The sequence below is a fragment of the Sphaerodactylus townsendi genome, linkage group LG02 (genome assembly GCF_021028975.2).
Source record: "Sphaerodactylus townsendi isolate TG3544 linkage group LG02, MPM_Stown_v2.3, whole genome shotgun sequence".
In the NCBI taxonomy this organism is placed as follows: domain Eukaryota; kingdom Metazoa; phylum Chordata; class Lepidosauria; order Squamata; family Sphaerodactylidae; genus Sphaerodactylus; species Sphaerodactylus townsendi.
Window position 1 is genome coordinate 5,018,826 of NC_059426.1, and position 16,924 is coordinate 5,035,749.

General features: G+C 49.1%; 1 protein-coding gene across 1 annotated transcript; it reads left to right on the forward strand.

The window, feature by feature from the left end:
• The first annotated feature begins 2,032 nt into the window (after positions 1–2,032).
• Positions 2,033–16,715, forward strand: LOC125425871 (dynein axonemal heavy chain 7-like). Its single transcript, XM_048483601.1, has 6 exons — positions 2,033–2,115; positions 9,967–10,032; positions 11,900–12,008; positions 13,829–13,973; positions 14,223–14,316; positions 16,482–16,715. Exons 1-6 carry the CDS (start codon positions 2,101–2,103, stop codon positions 16,713–16,715), a joined length of 663 nt encoding a protein of 220 aa, XP_048339558.1. The 5' UTR covers positions 2,033–2,100.
• The last annotated feature ends 209 nt before the right edge of the window (positions 16,716–16,924 follow it).

A 16,924-nucleotide genomic window follows, 5' to 3' on the forward strand; every position in this document is an offset into this window, starting at 1 on the left:
GGGGCTAACAATCTCCTTGCCCTTCCCCCCTCACAACAAACAGTCTGTGAGGTGGGTGGGGCTGAGAGAGCTCAGAAGAACTGTGACCAGCCCAAGGTCACCCAGCTGGCGTGTGTGGGAGTGTACAGGCTAATCTGAATTCCCCAGATAAGCCTCCACAGCTCAGGCGGCAGAGCGGGGAATCAAACCCGGTTCCACCAGATTAGATACACAACCTCTTAACCTCCTACGCCACTGCTGCTCCTATCGAGAGTAATGCGTTTTGTTTAGCTGTTCTGTGTGGCAGGGCGGCATCCACACGCTATTGAATTCTGTGTAATTCTGCTATAGCGATCGTTCATAGCAGTGTTCAACGCTATGTGGATGCACCCTTGGTTGAGGCTTTTTTGGGGAGGAAAAATGCTGGGTATTCTTTGCCGTGGCACTTGGGAACTGACTTCCCCCCCTTTGGGTTGTTAGTCATCTGGAGCCCTTTAGAGATAGACAAGATTTAGATATTTTAAAAATAAACAAAATGTAGAAAACCTTTTCATGAAATGAAGTCAAACACTGTGACTAATCGCAAGAGCTCCAATTGGGAACATCCGGGCTGTCTGAATATGCCCTGCGGACCTTTTTGCAGGTATTTTGAAGCTGGAGTTTGACCAGGAGTGTGAGCCAAATGGGATTTTATTCCTTAACTCAGTGGTTCCCACCCTGGGGTATGTGCCAAAGCATTTGGGGGGGGGGGGGTATGCGAAAAAAATTACGTAATGGGTTTGCTAATATGGGGGTACAGTGGCAGGGAAATGGGGTGCCAAGGGGGGGGGGAAAGGGTTGGGAAACACTGCCTTCACCCCATGGCTTGCAGCGTGTGGCCCTGTGCCAGCCACGCCGGCAGCATCCATAGCAGCCCAGGATGATTTTATAATGTCTGAAGTTGTTTTGTTGTTGTTGTTGTATTTCAGTGGTGGCAAACCTGTGGCACGGGTGCCAGAGGTGGCACTCAGAGCCCTTTTTGTTGGCACGCACACACAGAGTCGCCCCCCCACCCCCACACACATCTAGGCTGGCCTGGGCCACTAGGCTCGATTATTAGCATTATACCCTGTTAAGAGCTGTTAAACCCCACTGATTTTCATGCGAAGAACTAAAGCGCGATCCTTTACCTGGGAGTAAGCTCGGTTGCTGGCAATGGGGCTTGCTTCTGAGTAAACCCTCCTAGGGTCATGATTCACCCATTCGAAGCGCTGCATGGATGCTTCACCAAGCTTACTCCCAAGTAACATGCGCCTTGGAGCCAACTGTTTTTTCTAAACTAAAAGCTCACTAGTCCGTTAAATTGCCGTGTTGGCACTTTGCGATAAATAAGTGGGTTTTGGGTTGCAATTTGGGCACTCGGTCTCAAAAAGGTTCGCCATCACTGTTCTATTTGGTCTGATTTTAATTGTATTTGTGTGTGTGCATTGTACTCATAGCCATCTTTGATGCAGAGTGAGGTACAAATATTTAAGCTGGTGGGTCTGTTTTGCATCTCCCTCTCAGGATTTGGGGGTGGTCAAGGAACGGGGTGGGGTGGGAGTCAAGGTGTCATAGTGTGCCCAAAGTTTATATTGATGTGAACCGCCCTGAGCCCTTTGGGGGAGGGCGATATATAAATTGAACAAATAAATAAATAAAAATAGATGGGAGAATCCTGCCCGACGACCCCAAGAAGGGACAACCTCTGGCACAGGTGTCAAATTCACAGCCCTCCAGATGTTATGGAGTACAGTTCCCATCATCCCCTGCCAGCTCATGCTGGCAGAGGATGATGGGAACTGTAGTCCATAACATCTGGAGGGCCGCGAATTTGACACCTGTGCCTGAGGAGAAACTCTGTGGGTAGAGACGCGTCGCATGGAAGACCCCGCCCCCTTATTCCCGCAGCCAATCGGAGCCCGAGACTGGAAGGCCGTGATTTGAAGTCCGTCGCTGGGCGAGGGTGGGAGGGGGCTGTCCCAGGAGGAGTCGGGGCGGTTGCTAGGCGACGGGACGCTCTCCTGGGACAACAGTGGGGGCGGGGCCTGATTCCTTCCCCTCTTGCCCTGGGCGGTCTACTCGGAGTAGGGGCGTGCAGTCATGAGTAGCGATCAGGTGAGGGGGGTGGGAGCTCGGGGGGGGGGGCGCGGAGGTGGGGGGGGTGTCCAAGGAAGGGGGCTCGGCCGGTCACACCCCCTCCACTTAGCGTGCAGCCGCCCTCCGGGGTTGCCAACCTCCAGGCGGGGGCTTGCGATCTCCCGGGAACTGTGGCTGATCTTCAGGTGCCCGGGACAGCTGATTATTTATTCGTTCAATACTATTGATTCTATTCTCCTGAGAAAAAAGAGGACCCCAGGGCCACCTTTTATATTAATATTTTAATTAATGTTATTTGCATTAATATTACTGTTCATACATATATTATATTATTGGAAATATCTTATGGTTTTCGCTGCTTTTAAATGTTTTAATTGCTTATATTGTCTTTTTAATGTTGTACACCGCCCAGAGCCCCTTGGGGATGGGGCGGTATATAAGTTCAAAAAATAAAATAAATAAATAAATAAATAAATTATTAATATTGTTGTGGAATAGTGGCTAAGAGCAGGTGCACTCTGATCTGGAGGAACCGGGTTTGATTCCCCGCTCAGCCACCTGAGCTGTGGAGGCTTATCTGGGGAACCAGATTAGCTTGTGCACTCCCACACACGCCAGCTGGATGACCTTGGGCTAGTCACAGTTCTTCTGAGCTCTCTCAGCTCCACCTACCCCACAGGGTGTTTGTTGTGAGGGGGAAAGGACAAGGAGATTGTAAGCCCCTTTGAGTCTCCTGCAGGAGAGAAAGGGGGGATATAAATCCAAACTCTTCTTCTTCTAATTGTTTTTATTAATATTTTTGGTCTTTTATTGGACTGTACATTTTATTGTTGTGCCCAAAGTTCATCAATTGTTGCAGAATTATGTTGTGAGCTGCCCTGACCCCTGTTTTGGTGGGAAGGGGCAGTATTTCATCACCATCACTATTGCTGCGAGCAGGCAGGAAAGGGGGGGGGGGAGAGAAATGAACAGGGGCAGCCATTGATATCCTTCCCCCCCACCCAGCCCCCCATCTGGCCTTGGGGGAAGGCAGGGTTTAGGGACGGGAGACACCTCAATAGAGTATAATGCCATAGTACATAGGTGTCAAACTCGAGGCCCTCCAGATGTTATGGACTACAGTTCCCAGCAGCCTCTGCCAGCATGATGCTGGCAGGGGATGATGGGAACTGTAGTCCATAACATCTGGAGGGCTGCGAGTTTGACACCCATGAAATTTTGGGGGCATGAGCCTTGAAGGGTCAACACTGCCCAAGATTTCCTCTTGAAGGCTTATACCTCAAAAATCTGGTGGGTCCCCAAGGTGCTACGAGGCTCTAAGTAAAGTGTGAGCTGCGGTCCACCTACCTGAGAAAGCGGCACCTCTATTTTCTCACAATACTAGAACCAGGGGGTATCCATTGAAAATACTGGGGGGAAGAATTAGGACTAATAAAAGGAAACACTTCTTCACACAACGTGTGATTGGTGTTTGGAATAAGCTGCCACAGGAGGTGATGATGGCCACTAACCTGGATAGCTTTAAAAGGGGCTTGAACAGATTTATGGAGGAGAAGTTGAACTATGGCTACCAATCTTGATCCTCCTTGATCTGAGATTGCAAATGCCTTAACAGACCAGGTGCTCGGGAGCAACAGCCGCAGAAGGCCCTTGCTTTCACCTCCTGCACGTGAGCTCCCAAAGGCACCTGGTGGGCCACTGCGAGTAGCAGAGAGCTGGACTAGATGGACTCTGGTCTGATCCAGCTGGCTTGTTCTTATGTTCTTATGTTCTTATGAGGTGGAACGGAGGTTAAATCAGAAGTGGCGCTTTTTAGCTTCTGGCGTGACCCTCAGATTTAACCCTTTAAAAGAACGTGAACAAATCCAAAAGATTGCAACGGCGTTAAGGGGATATGAACTGATCTATGCTTTGGACCGAGGGGCTTACGGGTACTTGCAGACACAAAAATGTGCATGTTATGTTTTCGGCACCAGAGGGCATTCTTTCCCCAGGTTGGCTGCGAACATTTAAAACAAGCCTTGTTATTTAAAATTACTTTAGAATAGGCAGCGTGGGTGCGTTCTTTTGAAGTAGATGGAACTTTGTGTGTGTGTGTGTGTGTGTGGGATATTTAGTGTAAAGTAAATAGGCTGGATTAACTCTCCCTCCCTTCCGCAAAATGCCTTCCCCCCCTCCTCTGACATTTACTCAAAACATTCCCGCTGTTTGAGGCAGAAGCAGGTGGCATCCCCGTGTTTGTTGAAGGAGAATTTAATATATTCGCCTCATTAGTGGGAAGTTGATTGCAGGATGGCATCCGCGAGGAAAACAAGAATCCAGCCCGTGCGCTTCAAAGTTGCGCGGTTGAAAAGGGAGCTAATCCCAACTGCAGCTGTTCGTATATTTTTAAAAATTAGTTTTTGAAATGTAAACCCAAGCAGGCGTTTTGTTTGACAGCTGGGGTGCCTGCAACTTTTGGGAGCACTGCGCAGCTCCACCCGTGGGGCTTTTGAGACGGCGAGAAGGCCGATCCATTGTCTGCATCGGTATGGGAGGGGTTCTCCACAGGAGAAAAATAACTGAATTCCCATTTTCACAAAAAATCAGGAGTTACCTAAATATCAAGTATGCAGTGGGGCATTACTGGGACCTTGATCCTCTTTCATAAAAAGCCAGTTCTCCATGGCAGGGGTGTTGAACCTATTCTCTGAACTGAACAGGAGCAGCAGTGGCGTAGGAGGTTAAGAGCTCGTGTATCTAATCTGGAGGAACCGGGTTTGATTCCCAGCTCTGCCGCCTGAGCTGTGAAGGCTTATCCGGGGAAGTCAGATTAGCCTGTGCACTCCCACACACGCCAGCTGGGTGACTTTGGGCTAGTCACAGTTCTTCCGAGCTCTCTCAGCCCCACCTACCTCCCAGGGTGTTTGTTGTGAGGGGGGGAAGGGCAAGGAGATTGTAAGCCCCTTTGAATCTCCTTATAGGAGAGAAAGGGGGGATATAAATCCAATTCTTCTTCTTCTCCTCCTCCTCCTCCTCCTCCTCCTCCTCTCAAGGGACTGGATCCAGCCTCCTGGCCACATGTTTGACATCCTTTCTTATTGTCTTAGTTCAGCCAGTTTCACTATTAGGCCAAATATCAACTCTTGGGGGGTGGGGGTGGGTGGGATTTCTTAGGGGAAAACTGCCTTCCGGCACCATAGTCCTGATCCGTAGTCACCCACTGCTGCAGTGGTTGTGAAACAGGAATATAAAAGCGGTGGGAGATGTACTCTCAAATATCTGGCATCTTATCTAGCCGCCTATGGGCTAGTTGCTCTGTTTAGGACTGCCTTGTTCAGAAGCCTTTTTGGCCTGGTTCCAAAGGTGCCAGATCCAGGTTGGGAAACTCCTGGGGGTTGGAGAATGGAGCCTGGGTAGAGCAAGGACCTCTCTGGGGTTCAGGGCCACCGAGTTCATCTTCCATCACGTCTGTTTTCTCCAGGGGGACTGACCTCTGGAGTCTGGAGATGAGCTAACATTCGAGAATATCCCCCTAGACCACCTGGAAGCTGGCCTCCCTGCCTGGTTCAGAGAGATTTCTTTGGACAGGTGGGCTCTTTGACAGTCCCTTTTTAGTGGCCCGAGTGGAGGCCAGCCACATCATCGAGGGGCCGGGGACCACCAGCATTCCTGGTGCCTAATTATTATGCCTAACTAGCGAGGCCCGGCCACGCGTTGCTGTGGCTTATTGTGGTGAAATGGGAAAGGAACAGTAGCAGCGAATCAATTGCAGAGGCCAGCAGTACGTGCTCATGCAAACACGCAGCCTGATACTGTGCGATGTCAGTGATGTGTGTGCCCGCATTCCCTGGGAATGGAAAAGGCACCCTCCCACAACATCTAGGCTATTACGCTGGTCATGATCCTTTACCTGGGAGTAAGTTTGGTTGGTGGCAATGGGTGTCAGCTTCTGAGGGGAAACCCTCTCTGACGGGCGCCGGACGCCAGCCATTCAAAGTATGCTGTCACAGTTGCTGTACTGAGCTTACTCCCGAGTAATGCGAGCCGGGTTTTCTTAACTGTCTCTGCAATATTCAGGGAATCTAGGGTGCCTGGCCCATCCCTCCCGCCCCTTGCAAGTCAGCCTCTCACTCTCTTTCCTCCTCACTTCTCTTCCCTTGCATGCCACCTCCCTCCCTCCCTTCCCCCTCTCCCTCCGCCTAGGGTGGGTGGGCTTCATATCAAGATGTAGGGCCCCTGCCTCCCTCCCCTGCATGCCACAGCTCACCTGTCTCCCCTCTCTCTCACTCTCTTTCTTTCCCTTGCTTGCCTCCCCCCCACCCTCCCTTTCCTCCTCCCCCCCCTCTCTTCCCTTGCATGCCACCCAGTGGTGGGATCCAAAAAATTTTAGTAACAGGTTCCCATGGTGGCGGATTCAGAACTGCATATGAGCGCCAATGGGGCTGGGCTGGGCACTCGATCGGGCGTGGCCGGCCATTCCAGGGGCGGGGCATTACTACAAGGGGCTGTGGCAAGGATGTAGCCACTGTGCCGGGTCCTGCGGGAAACGTAATGCATGTGGTGGCTGCCAGGCAGCCACGCACGCTGGTGCACCTCCCCTGCTAGGATCTGCTTCAAGTTCTGCGCGCCACTTCTGAGAGAAGGGGCTTAATCTAAGGCAAAAATCACGTGGCAAAATCACCAATTAGTAACCCCCCTCTCGGCACACACAAATAATTAGTAACCTACTCTCGGGAACCTGTGAGAACCTGCTGGATCCCATCTCTGATGCCAAATTCCCTCCTCTCAGTGGCAGTGGGAGGTTAAGAGCTCGTAGATCTGAATCTGAAGGAACCGGGTTTGATTCTCCGTTCCTGCTCACGCCTGAGCTGTGGAGGCTTATCTGGGGAATTCAGAGTAGCCTGTACACTCCCACACACGTCAGCTGGGTGACCTTGGGCTAGTCACAGCTTCTCGGAGCTCTCTCAGCCCCACCTGCAGCCTCACATACAGGTGTGTTTATTGTGAGGGGGGAAGGTCAAGGAGATTGTCGTCAGCCCCCTTTGAGTCTCCCTCCCCTCCAGGAGAGAAAGTTGGGGATATAAATCCAAACTCCTCCCTCCCTCCTTCTTTCCTCTTCTTCTTCTCCTCCTCCTCTCCCTCCTCTCCCCTCTCCCTCAGGTGTATGTGTGTGTATGTGCTTTCTACTTCCACTCGGGAGTTACTGCCTCTATGTGCTGTTTCCACTGCTCATCTTTTTGGCCATCTGAGTGAACATCTCTAAGGGCAATCTGAACATTCTAAGGGTGACAGTTTCACACAGGCCCCTCCCTGTCCTTCACCAGGGAGCGCCAGGAAAAAGGTGTTTTTACCTGGGCCAGGTATGAAATTTCAGGTATGTGAACATCTGAAAACACTCTCGCCTGACTGACTATAGTGGCTGGGAATTTTCAGAGGAATTGGCCCAGCAGTTACTGAGGTACCCTGTCATCAACACATACACGGTTAGCTTTTTTAATATATAGATAAAGGTTATTGTATTGTAAGGAAAAGGTTGCTGAGAAGTAGAATTCAAACTGTCCTGGAATGCATCTGAATTCAGGCAGATTTGTTAATCTTGTAAACAATGTAGATTTTAATCACATATGCTTTATGAACAACTGAATTAACAAGTGTAGTTTACCAGCTATGCACCATAGCTTCCACATGTCCCCCTTCTGATTCTGGGTTCTTAAACACATCGGAAAAGGCTTATTGAACCCTTAGATTATCAAGGCTGTTCATAATTTTTCTATGTAGATTAAAGAAAATAAATATATCCCAATGATATATTATATATAATCTGCCAGAGGCACAGAACTGTAACACACATGATAGACTTAAAATCAAATCAAAATGGATGCCTTATATTATAGTATCTGGGAAACCCTCATTTGGGAAACAGTCGTCTTTATTTTGTTGGGGAGAACCACACCTCGTGCGTGTGTTTCCCTTGAAAAGTAGCAGAGCGGCACAGAGGCTGAACACAGGGAAGCTTACCTGGGCACACGCGCGCGGCTGAGCTGGCCAGAGAGAACTTCAGACACAAAAGAAAGTCAGAGTCGTTTGTAGTTTCTAATCTAATGAAAAGAGTATTTATCAGTGAACTCCATTCTGGGTAGAAAGGTGGAGAGAGAGGTTCACTATCTAGTCCAGCGTTGGCGAACCTTTTCGAGACCAAGTGCCCAAATTGCAACCCCAAACCCACTTATTTATCGCCAAGTGCCAATACGGTAATTTAACCTGAGGTTTTCGTTTAGAATACTGAGGTTTTCGTTTAGGAAAAAACGGTTGGTTCCGAGGCGTGCATTACTCAGGAGTAAGCTTGGTGGTAGTCGGTGGCTTTGCTTTGAAGCAACCGTGCAACTCTTCCAACGGGTGAATCACGACCCTAGGAGGGTTTACTCAGAAGCAAGTCCCATTGCCGGCAACCGAGCTTACTCCCAGGTAAAGGATCGTGCTTTAGTTTAACAGCGCTTAACAGGGTTACTTACACTACTTCCCCAAAACTAGATCTTAGGTTTAATGCTAATAATTGAGCCCAGCGGCCCAGGCCTGCCTAGATGTGTGTGGGGGCACTCTGTGCATGCCCACAGAGAGGGCTCTGAGTGCCACCTCTGGCACCCGTGCCATAGGTTCGCCATCACTGATCTAGTCTAATCTAGCTGGATGGAGGCGGATGCGTAGGAGACACATCCTCTCCCTAGGCATGGTGAAGGTAAGATGGAGAGTTTCGACAAGAAGGCGGAAGCAAGGGAGGAAGTCCCTAAGAGTATCAGTCTACATCAAAGGGATAGAGTCAGCATGATAGAGTAAAGGTGACAAATTCCTAAGTCCCTATCTAGCCACTAGCTCGCTAGTAAAAAACCCCTCTGTAGGATGAGGCAGGAAACAGCGTAAAGTCCCTTTCTTCCAACATATTTCAAGTGCTGTCCCTGTTTTGAGTAGAAACAGTTTGCTTTGGTGGCATATCATCGGTCCGTTCTTTAGCCGGTTGCTTCAGAATGGCTAGGAAGCTCAGCGACTCTCTCCAGGACTGTGGTGGCCTCTCTTGAACTGCGGAGAATTTTCACGGGACTGAAATGCTCCAGGCAGAGTGTACCTTGCTGGATCCCATTCATTTATGTCAGTGATGGTGAACCTTTTTAAGACCGAGTGCCCAAATTGCAACCCAAACCCCAGTTATTATTCGCAAAGTGCCAACCCGGCAATTTAACCTGTATGCTGAGGTTTTAGTTTAGAAAAAACTAACTGGCTCCCTCTTCCTCCACCCCACCCGCTCGAGCAGGGGCCAGCCTGCTGTAGCCTCCAGTAAGTCCTGCATGTTCCGCTCTGTGCCTTTCTAGCATCTCTGCATCCTCTGCACCGCCCCCCCCCCTCGGGTAGCAGCCATCTGGAGCACAGGCACCAGGCCCACCAGCCGAGTCCTCCTTGCTCACCGTGGTGCGCGCATGCTGTGCTCAGTGGCCCAGACCAGCCTAGATGTGTGTATGTGGGGGGAGATTTTCTGCCCCCCACAGATCGAACTCTGTGTGTGCGTGCCCACAGATAGGGCTCCGAGTGCCACCTCTGGCACCCGTGCCATAGGTTCGCCATCACTGATTTATGTGGTGCCATTGATTTTGTCTGTGGAGTCTTGTAAAATCTCTGCTGAAGAAAGCCAGGGGTGGCCATGCTGGTAGGGGCTGATGGGAATTGTAGTCCATGAACATCTGGAGTGCCATAGGTTGGCCACCCCTGCCCTAAGCTGTGACTGAGCAGAGAGAAGGAAAATGAAAACGTAGGATGCGCAGCGATTGAAGGATGCTTTGAAGTTTCATGCTAAAAATGCCAGTGCTCATTCGGTCCCTTGTTTTCTTTTCCTCCCAGCCCAAACCACCCGCCAAAAGGAAGTTAGAGAAGAATGTGACCCAATTTTTGCCACAGTTGGATAAGGTAATGCATATATATGTTTATATATCTATTGATGAAAACCTCAGCGCAGAGACAGGCACAAATCACTTTGGAGCAAGAAGAGAAAACCATGTCGAATGGAGAAATGGAGAAAACCATGGAGTCTTATGGAGAAAACCATGTCGAATCGGAGATGGACGGTCAATGCACCTCTTGTGTAGTTCTGACCCATTCTGTTCCCGCTCCCTCCCCGGTTGTTTTCCTACATGAAAAATGTACGGGGTGGCGGGGTGGCGGGGTGTATTTCCCTGTTTTTGCCACTCTGCATGAAGTATCTGCACAGGTGGAGGAGCAAAATGGGCAAAATCACGTCTCCCCATCCAGGATAAGAGCTGGGGGGAGGGGGAGAAGCCCTCCCCCCCCCGTGATGTTGTTCTGAACCTGTTTGGGCTTTTCTGTCTTTCAAGGAGCCTTTCTGCGCAGCTGTTTTGACACAGCTTGGAGCCAAGAAAATCTGGACCCAACTCTTTAAGAATGATTGCATGCATTTTGGCCCTTATTATTCCAGCGGCAGGGGATTTGGGTTGAAATAGTGGCGATGCGTGCCTTTTTTTTGGTGGGAACCAGTTCTCAGTTGCCATTTCTATGCCTATGCATCTTCCTAACTCAACTGCACTCCTGCTTGTAAACATGGAGGTCAGAGGTGGGATCCAGCAGGTTCTCACAGGTTCCCGAGAGTAGGTTGCTAATTATTTGTGTGTGCCGAGAGGGGGTTACTAATTGGTGAATTTGCCATGTGATTTTTATCTTAGTTACGCCCCTCCTCCGCTCCTCAGCAGTAGCGTGCAGAACTTGAAGCAGTCCAGCAGGAGGTGCACCGGCGTGCGTGGCAGCCTGCGCCTGCGTGCATTCGTTTCTTGCCCAAGGACCGGCGCAGCGGCTGCGTCCTTGCCACAGCCCCGCCCCCGGAATGCCCCGCCCCCGGAATGCCCGACCACGCCCCCGTCGTGCCCCGCCCAGCCCCATTGGCGCTATGCCACTGTTTGAATCCCTCCACCATGGGAACCTGTTACTAAAATGTTTGGATCCCACCACTGACGGAGGTCATCTCTCTCTTTTTTTAAAAATACTTTTTAAAATACCTTTTATTAATTTCCTTCTTTAAAAAACACATTGAACATAAAACATACATGAAACCATTGAAACACATGAGACATCAACAAATATTAACATGTAGCAAATGACCCACATTTACAGTTACCCAAACATAATCTATCCTACCCCAACTACCCATAACAATAACATATAATTCAATACATCTAAATCAAATCAGTTACTTCACTATTCTTTGGTAATTTATTCTTTAGCTTTAATAAACTTAAATATCTATACTATACTACCTTATTTTTCATTCCATATTTTTAATATTTAACTTTCAAATATACCTTGTATTTCATACTGCTATATGTCCTTCATATTTTAATTTAAATAAATTTCTTTTCTTATCTAGGCCCTTTCAATATCCCATAATCATGATTTTATCCCTTTTATTGTGATGTAACTGCCCAATACTTATTGCTTTGGACTTCCCCAGTTAAGTAACTGAATCCATGTTTATTTTTCCCTTAATAAAGGTATACAATTTATTTTGTGATACAACTTTTTTGCAGATTAACTTTTTGCAATTGCAGATTAACTTTTCGTCTAGTCGGCTGCCGCTCATGAAGTCCTGGTTTTACATTGTTATGCCTAATATTTGAAGAGCTCCGATTGTTCTCTTTTCCAAGTGCCTACTTACTTGGAGTTATTTAGCTTATTCATACGCTTTAAGGATGTGCCGGAACGGTGGGAATGCTTAGCACCACCACAAGTTGCAATATTTTCATGACACTTAAATACAATCTTTCAGATAAACTGCAGACCCCAATGGCATCAAGCTCCCCCTACGTTCCAGCTGCGGGAGGACAAGGATGCTCACGTTCCGGAGGAGTTTATGATAAAAAATGAGCTCACCCCCGGTAAGAGTCAAAATGAGTGTTTGGGTAGATCTGCAAATGGTTTGTCCAGTATCTCTGGACGCGGCTGGCTCTGGACATAAATCTTACAGATCAGGGTGTTGGATTTAAGTAAAAGTAGGAGAGTTATTAGGTTCGTTAGTTTTGGTCAATGTTTATGTTGTAATGTTTTTCCAAAGGAAGGTTTTTACACCTAGTTTATGTTCAATGGTTGTTCTGGTCATGCGCTGCAAATAGATTATGGCTGACTGTACAGAAGAGGTAAACGAATGCAAACAAATGTTGTTGTTAGGCTCATAGACCTTCCTCAGGGAGCAGCAGTGGCGTAGGAGGTTAAGAGCTCATGTACCTCCTCCTCCTCCTCCTCCTCCTCCTCCTCCTCCTCCTCCTCCTCCCCTCCCTGCAACAGACCCTGTGAGGTGGGTGGTGATGAGGGAGTTCTGAGAGAACTGTGACTGGCCCAAGGTCACTCAGCAGGAGTGTAGGAGTGGGGAAACAAATCCAGCTCGCCAGATAACAGTCCACTGCTCATGTGGAGGAGTGGGGAATCAAACCCTGTTCTCCAGGTTAGAGTCCGCCGCTCTTAGCCGCTACACCACACTGGCTGTTGATAGCAATTCTGGTAGGGACCATAGCATATTGGGAAGAGGAGCCTGTGCTTTTACGCTGTGCCATTTTCATTGTTTGAAAAGCTCCGGAGGCGCCACAGTCCCTGCGTAGTTACGACTGCTGACAAACGTCACTCTCTCTCTATCTATGTGGGGAATCCCTCCTTCCTCCGCTCCATAAGAATTGGGCCCGTCTGCCCTTTTTATACTGCTGTTGCTACCAGGATTTGCAGCCCCAGTGTGGGTGTAAATCCTCCATGCAAATGCAGTTCAATGTAGCAAAATGTAAAGTGATGCACATAGGGGCAAAAAATCCAAACTTCACATACACGCTACAGGGGTCAGTGCTATCAGTCACAGACCAGGAAAGGGATTTGGGCATCTTAGTTGATAGTTCCGTGGGAATGTCAACTCAATGCATGGCAGCTGTGAAAAAGGCAAACTCTATGCTGGGGATCATTAGGAAAGGAATTGAGAATAAAACTGCAAAGATTGTCATGCGACCGCACTTGGAGTATTGTGTTCAGTTCTGGTCGCCACATCTCAAAAAGGATATTGAAGAGATAGAAAAAGTGCAGAGAAGGGCAAAAAGGATGATTGAGGGACTGGAGCACCTTCCTTATGAGGAAAGGCTGCAGCGTTTGGGACTCTTCAGTTTGGAGAGGAGACGGCTGAGGGGGGATATGATTGAAGTCTATAAAATTATGCATGGGATAGAAAATGTTGACAGAGAGAAATTTTTCTCTCTTTCTCACAATACTAGAACCAGGGGGCATCCATTGAAAATGCTGGGGGGAAGAATTAGGACTAAAAAAAAGAAACACTTCTTCACGCAATATGTGATTGGTGTTTGGAATATGTTGCCACAGGAGGTGGTGATGGCCACTAACCTGGATAGCTATCAACGGGGCTTGGACAGATTTATGGAGAAGTCAATTTATGGCTACCAATCTTGATCCTCTTTGATCTGAGATTGCAAATGCCTCAACAGACCAGGTGATCGGGAGCAACAGCCGCAGAAGGCCATTGCTTTCACATCCTGCATGTGAGCTCCCAAAAGCACCTGGTGGGCCACTGTGAGTAGCAGAGAGCTGGACTAGATGGACTCTGGTCTGATCCAGCTGGCTTGTTCTTATGTTCTTATGTGTGTAAATTGTAACCCCTGGCTGGGCTCTGAGCTCCTGCCATGCAAAACCCACCCTTTGCCTCCCCAAGGAGAATATCTGAGCCAGAGGCCAAAGAAATGGAAGATGCCCGATCCTACTAGTGATGCAGCTGCTGGACCATCGGCTCCTAAGGGAAAAAGCAGTGGGAAAAAGAACCGGGAAAACTTCCGAAATGCGCTAGTGAACATCATCCTGTGAGTTTTTAAAAGCAATTTCAAAGCAAGACCCTTTCCTCTTTTCAGAAGTGAAAAGCGCTTATTAAGAAGGGTCCCTAGCAAATAGGGTCAATTTGTTGCTCAGTGGAGGAAACCGAATTTCCTTCCTGTAGAAGGAAGTTTGAGCTAATTTCTCCGGCTCTAGGCTGACTGAAAGACTGTCTGCAGCTTTTCCGAGTTGCAACTTGAACGCTGCTGATTTAAAACTCTCGTTCTTTGTTTCGTCAGGCAACCGGAAACTCCTGAGGAAGCACACGCTCCCCTAGACGAAGGGCTGGCTGGCCCGTCAGCGTCCTCTGCGCCAATCGAGAAAGACATTTTGGTAAACAAGATGCCGACCCCTTGATTTGAATGCCCGTCCAAAGAGGCGGAAGAGAAGGGGTAGCGATCCTGAAATATCTGCATGGTACAAATTGGCAGCCGTAGCCTCAGTGGAAGTTTGCGGCGCCATTTGCTGTCAATATGTAGTAGCCAGCAAAGGGGTTGGGAAAGTCAGCCAGGAAACGGTTTGTATCCAGACCTGTGGCAGGCCATCAATCATGCCGATTCACGGCCAATTTCTGTGTCGTGGTAAGTTGATTCAGGGGCACAGTGGGCTTGTTTGGAACAGGTATGGGCCACTCCCAAGATCACTGACTTCCCGTGGCTTGGGGGAAGATCCACAATGAAATCCATAGCAATCATCACCCAAGGTCTCTGAGGAGCCTCCAAAGTTTTGAGCAGCCCCTGGGATTCCTGGGAGCGCCTACCCATTGTACACGGACACCCTCGAACAGAGACCTCCACATCCTTTCAGAGAGATTTCCACCCAAACTGTCTGCAGGTCAAATGCAGAGTCTTTGGGATTGGGTAGCAGCTCCTTGGACTTGAGATTGACCACGGGTCACCACTTCTAACCTCAGTTGCTTTGCAGCGAACACGGCATCAATGACCTCATCCCACTGGTTGGCATGCTAAGGAAGTTCAGAACAAGGCATCAACTACCTCCCCTGTTGCTGTTTGGGGTTTTCCCACCTTTTGCTGTTTGAGCTGGGATTCATTCTTCTCTTACGAAGGGCTGAGCTGATTGGCCATTTGCGCCCCCCCCCCCCGCTTCCTTGTTGTTTCCGTGCAACCGGCATTTGAGGTGGCTTTTTGAAATGCTGTCTTCGGTCTAGCGTTCATTTGCTAGACCAGTGATGGCGAACCTTTTAGAGACTGAGTGCCAGGGGCGGAGCAAGGGGAAAATGCGTCCGAGGCACACGTGCACCCTGTACCGCTGCCACGCCCCGCCTGCCCCCGCCCTGTCCTGGAACTCCCCCAGAATGTCCCAAAACACCCCACCACACCCCCGGAACACCCTTGCCATGCCCCCACAGGGGCACGCGCCAAATGCATTATGCACCCCTCGCCCCCTTGACGCTGTGCCACTGCCAAGTGCCCAAACTGGGGCGATGGCGCACGTGCCTACAAAGAGGGCTCTGAGTGCCACCTCTGGCACGCGTGCCATAGGTTCGCCACCACTGTGCTAGACCATGTCAATTTCTTGTCAATTTCACTGGATCTGTTGCTCCAGCGATAGATCTTCAGTATGGACAATCCTTCTGAATTGGTGGCTCAGAGTGTGGGAGGAACTGTTGAGGTGTGGGCGGGGAAAGGTGGAGAGGAGGAAGAAAACCTGAAGTAAACTAAACACATTCTGATCTCCTTCGCTTTCCCTGTGAAGGGAGCGGAAAAGTTGCTCTTTCAAAGCTTTTAGAAACTGTGCGGATTCTCTGATCGGAAGGCAGGACAATTGCCAAAGAAGGGAAAAATGTGTGCATAACTGACAATCAAACTGGAAGGGAATGTATGCTCAGGAGCAGCAGTGGCGTAGGAGGTTAAGAGCTCGTGCATCTAATCTGGAGGAACCGGGTTTGATTCCCAGCTCTGCCGCCTGAGCTGTGGAGGCTTATCTGGGGAATTCAGATTAGCCTGTACACTCTCCCACACATGCCAGCTGGGTGACCTTGGGCTAGTCACAGCTTCTCAGAGCTCTCTCAGCCCCACCCACCTCACAGGGTGTTTGTTGTGAGGGGGGAAGGGCAAGGAGATTGCAAGCCCCTTTGAGTCTCCTGCAGGAGAGAAAGGGGGGATATAAATCCAAACTCCTCTTCTCCTTCTCCTTCTTCTCCTTCTTCTCCTTCTTCTTCTTTTCTCTTCTTTCCTCTCTTCTTTCTTTTCTTTTCTTTTCTTTTCTTTTCTTTTCTTTTCTTTCTTCTTTCCTTTCTTCTTCTTCTTCTTCTTCTTCTTCTTCTTCTTCTTCTTCTTCTTCTTCTTCTTCTTCTTCTTCTTCTTCTTCTTCTTCTTCTTCAATGCCACACATGCGTGAATGGCTGCAGTTAGCATGGCCACAAACATTTGCATTCTCTGAGATAATTTTTGGCCGGGAAGGCTTGTGCGTCTGACGGAACTTGAAGTCCCGTTTGGTTATATGGCTAAAGTTGTGTGATGTTTCTCATTATGCAGAAATACTATTATTACATTCGCCACGGCATTGATACGGAACACGTGGCCCCGATGGACGACTCGTGGCTGGAACATGTCTTGGCCCTGGTGCCCCAGCACTTGAAAGTGCTCAGTGAAAGTATTTACGCGCTGTCTGATGAAATGAGAGAAGACTATCTTCTCAGTGTAAAGAAAGCCATAGGCAAGTCCATTCTTGATTTGTTGACACAGAGGGAGCAGAGGAAGCAGGTCTAGCTTGCCTGGGGGTCAGTGTGAGGGCTGTATAGCCACGGTCACTGAGTGCCACTGGAGAGGGATGGGACTTTGGTGCCCTTCTTCCTTAGGGTGGTAGAAGGGTACATCAGGGCTGCCTCTGCAGCACCACACAAGCACGTGGCAACTGAGAAAATAGTTCTGCCCGGTGTGCAAGCAGGTGATGATAGTGTCGTCACACCTGTGCCTGG